Here is a 2,214-nt window from a genome sequence, read left to right on the forward strand (position 1 = left end):
ACCCTCAGTCAAACATATTGTAGGTATTCGAGGTTCGCAACGTGATCGCTTACGACCTGGCGCGCTTTCGGCCTTCATCTACCCTGTAGAAAAGACAGGGTTGCATATCGCAGCGTGCTTCGCACTAGTGAGAGGCGAGGTGGCTAAGACTCTTGTCCGGCCACTGTTACATTTTTCCGTGGAGAGGAGCGTGGCTTTTACCAGCAGGAACTTGAAGTGATAGGTTATCAGCTCGATGTTCGCTTCGTGATTAGGCTTCACAATGTCAGGCATGAGACGACACTCAGGTCGGTACCCGCTTTGTTGATGCAGCTTGTAAAGCCTTACGGCGGGATAGATGAATTGTTTGTTCTCGTCTAGTGCGCGAAGTGATATTATACTTATACTGTGATATACTCAGCGGCTCTTTTGCCAGCTTCTCGTCCTCACGGTGCATTCCTCGTGGAAGTACGCATTTTATCAAACAGCTGCTCGAAGTGCAGACAGCACTCCTGGGGAGTAATGGCCTGTAGGCTTACATAACACTCGCGGAGCAATTTTTTGCCAGCTTTACTCTGGATGTGAGCGAAAGGCCCACACGCATCGGCGTGTAGGGCTTATGTACCGGCGCTCTGGCGACGTCGATCGGTATGCAAACTTATGACTTGAAGACTTTACTTTGTGCTTGGACCAAAGCAAACCTGACTACTCGGGCCACGTCCAGTATGTTGATAATGAGTTAAATTAGTCATGGTTCCACGGTGGGGCGTCGAAACACTTTCCTCCGATGGAAAATGGCGCAGATGACGAGACTAATGCAACACGGAAGCTGAGCGCAGTGATTATATCCTCCCGTAGACAATGGTCGGGTTATGTCTAGCCATTTGAGGGCGGACGTGGTCTGCCAGGACTCGGATAGTCATGGGAGTGTTCTTATCGAAGAACGCCTCGGCATCATTGCCGAAATTCGGTAAAGCGCGTCAATCACGAAGACCGCGCTTTCGGCAAAAGCTCACTGACATTTTCTATCTGGTGAACGAAAGCAGAGTTTCAGTGCTGGTACGCTCAGATGAATAGGTACAGTCAGAGCATCGAGTGGAGTGGAATTTGTGGAGCGGTCACTTTTGCGCAGTGTCGCTGTGCTTGTCCAACAGGACGATGACATTCTGAGCACGGTAATGGGTATTGATAATAGTAATGAGGCATGACTCTCGTCTTATTCACGATCAGAGCGGGGGACTCATTGATGTTCAGATTGGTCAGAACAGAGAGCTGAATCAGGGCGATAGCTGAGAAGTGCGTCTTGTCGTCTTTATATGTGTATGAAGAAATGGCAGGTACTACTTCGAAAGTAGCCAGAAAAAAAACTTTAATCTCATTAAATCCTTAAGTCACGCATGCGCATGCCTTGAAAAGTAGAGCTATTTGTGTTCTGCAAGTATAAACAGCAAATTATACAACTATCTTCGGATACAACAGCTGAAGTCTGAATATGATGATTTCAAATTGAAATAAATTTGATTTTCTCGTCCATTGGTAATTTTGGGTGCAATTAAAGTGATTTTGACGTGATTTTCATTGAATTTTAAGAGGCAAATAGCGATTTTTAATCTACGTACATTTCTAATCATTATCGTTTGAACTAGACTCTGGCAAACCTTATCACTAACCAGCAACGTGACTGGCTTGCTGTCCATGCAGGTGGTGTCCACTGTGCTTAGTTGGCACTTTTCTCTCGCAAACTGAGTCGTCGAGCGATAGATACCGCGGCTTCGGCCAAAAATGATAAGGGCACAAATGCAGCATCTGCAGCATCGCCTATCTTTTTTTTAGTCTGAGAAGCTGTGTGCGTCACTTTCGATTTGGCGTTTCCACTAGCCTTTTTCACCTTCTTCCAACCGCTAGCTGAACTTTTAACTACTTTGTCTTTCGCATTTTGTAGCTTGCTCTTCTTCTTTTCTTTAAATCCGAAAAACTTCTTGATCGAAATCCACCACTTCTTGAAAGCTCCTCCAAATTCTGACCATTTGGCAGCAATCTTCCCTTTTAGTGAGCCACTAACTTTCACATTCTCCGTTTGCATAAGAAACCTCTTGCCATCGAGCGCATGAGTCACAACCTCGACTTCATTCTCAGCAGCTTTGAGAGATCGTGCTTTGTTACTGTCCGTAGCTGCCAACGAAGCAATACCATTCGAAACGACAAAGGCGGCAATAACGAGCAAAAGAAAGAGGT

General features: G+C 45.8%; 1 protein-coding gene across 1 annotated transcript in view; it reads right to left on the minus strand.

Annotated features, from left to right (window-relative positions):
- Positions 1-1,696: 1,696 nt before the first annotated feature.
- The window catches only part of PHALS_10157 (small conductance mechanosensitive ion channel family), a gene marked incomplete at both ends in the record, with an annotated part of 6,552 nt that continues 6,034 nt past the window's right edge, over positions 1,697-2,214 (minus strand). The window contains one exon of the mRNA XM_024725532.1: positions 1,697-2,151. Within this exon, the coding sequence (XP_024576300.1) occupies positions 1,697-2,151 (455 nt within the window). The remainder of the gene's footprint in view (positions 2,152-2,214) is intronic.

Source organism: Plasmopara halstedii (assembly GCF_900000015.1).
Source record: "Plasmopara halstedii genome assembly, contig: Scaffold_444, whole genome shotgun sequence".
In the NCBI taxonomy this organism is placed as follows: domain Eukaryota; phylum Oomycota; class Peronosporomycetes; order Peronosporales; family Peronosporaceae; genus Plasmopara; species Plasmopara halstedii.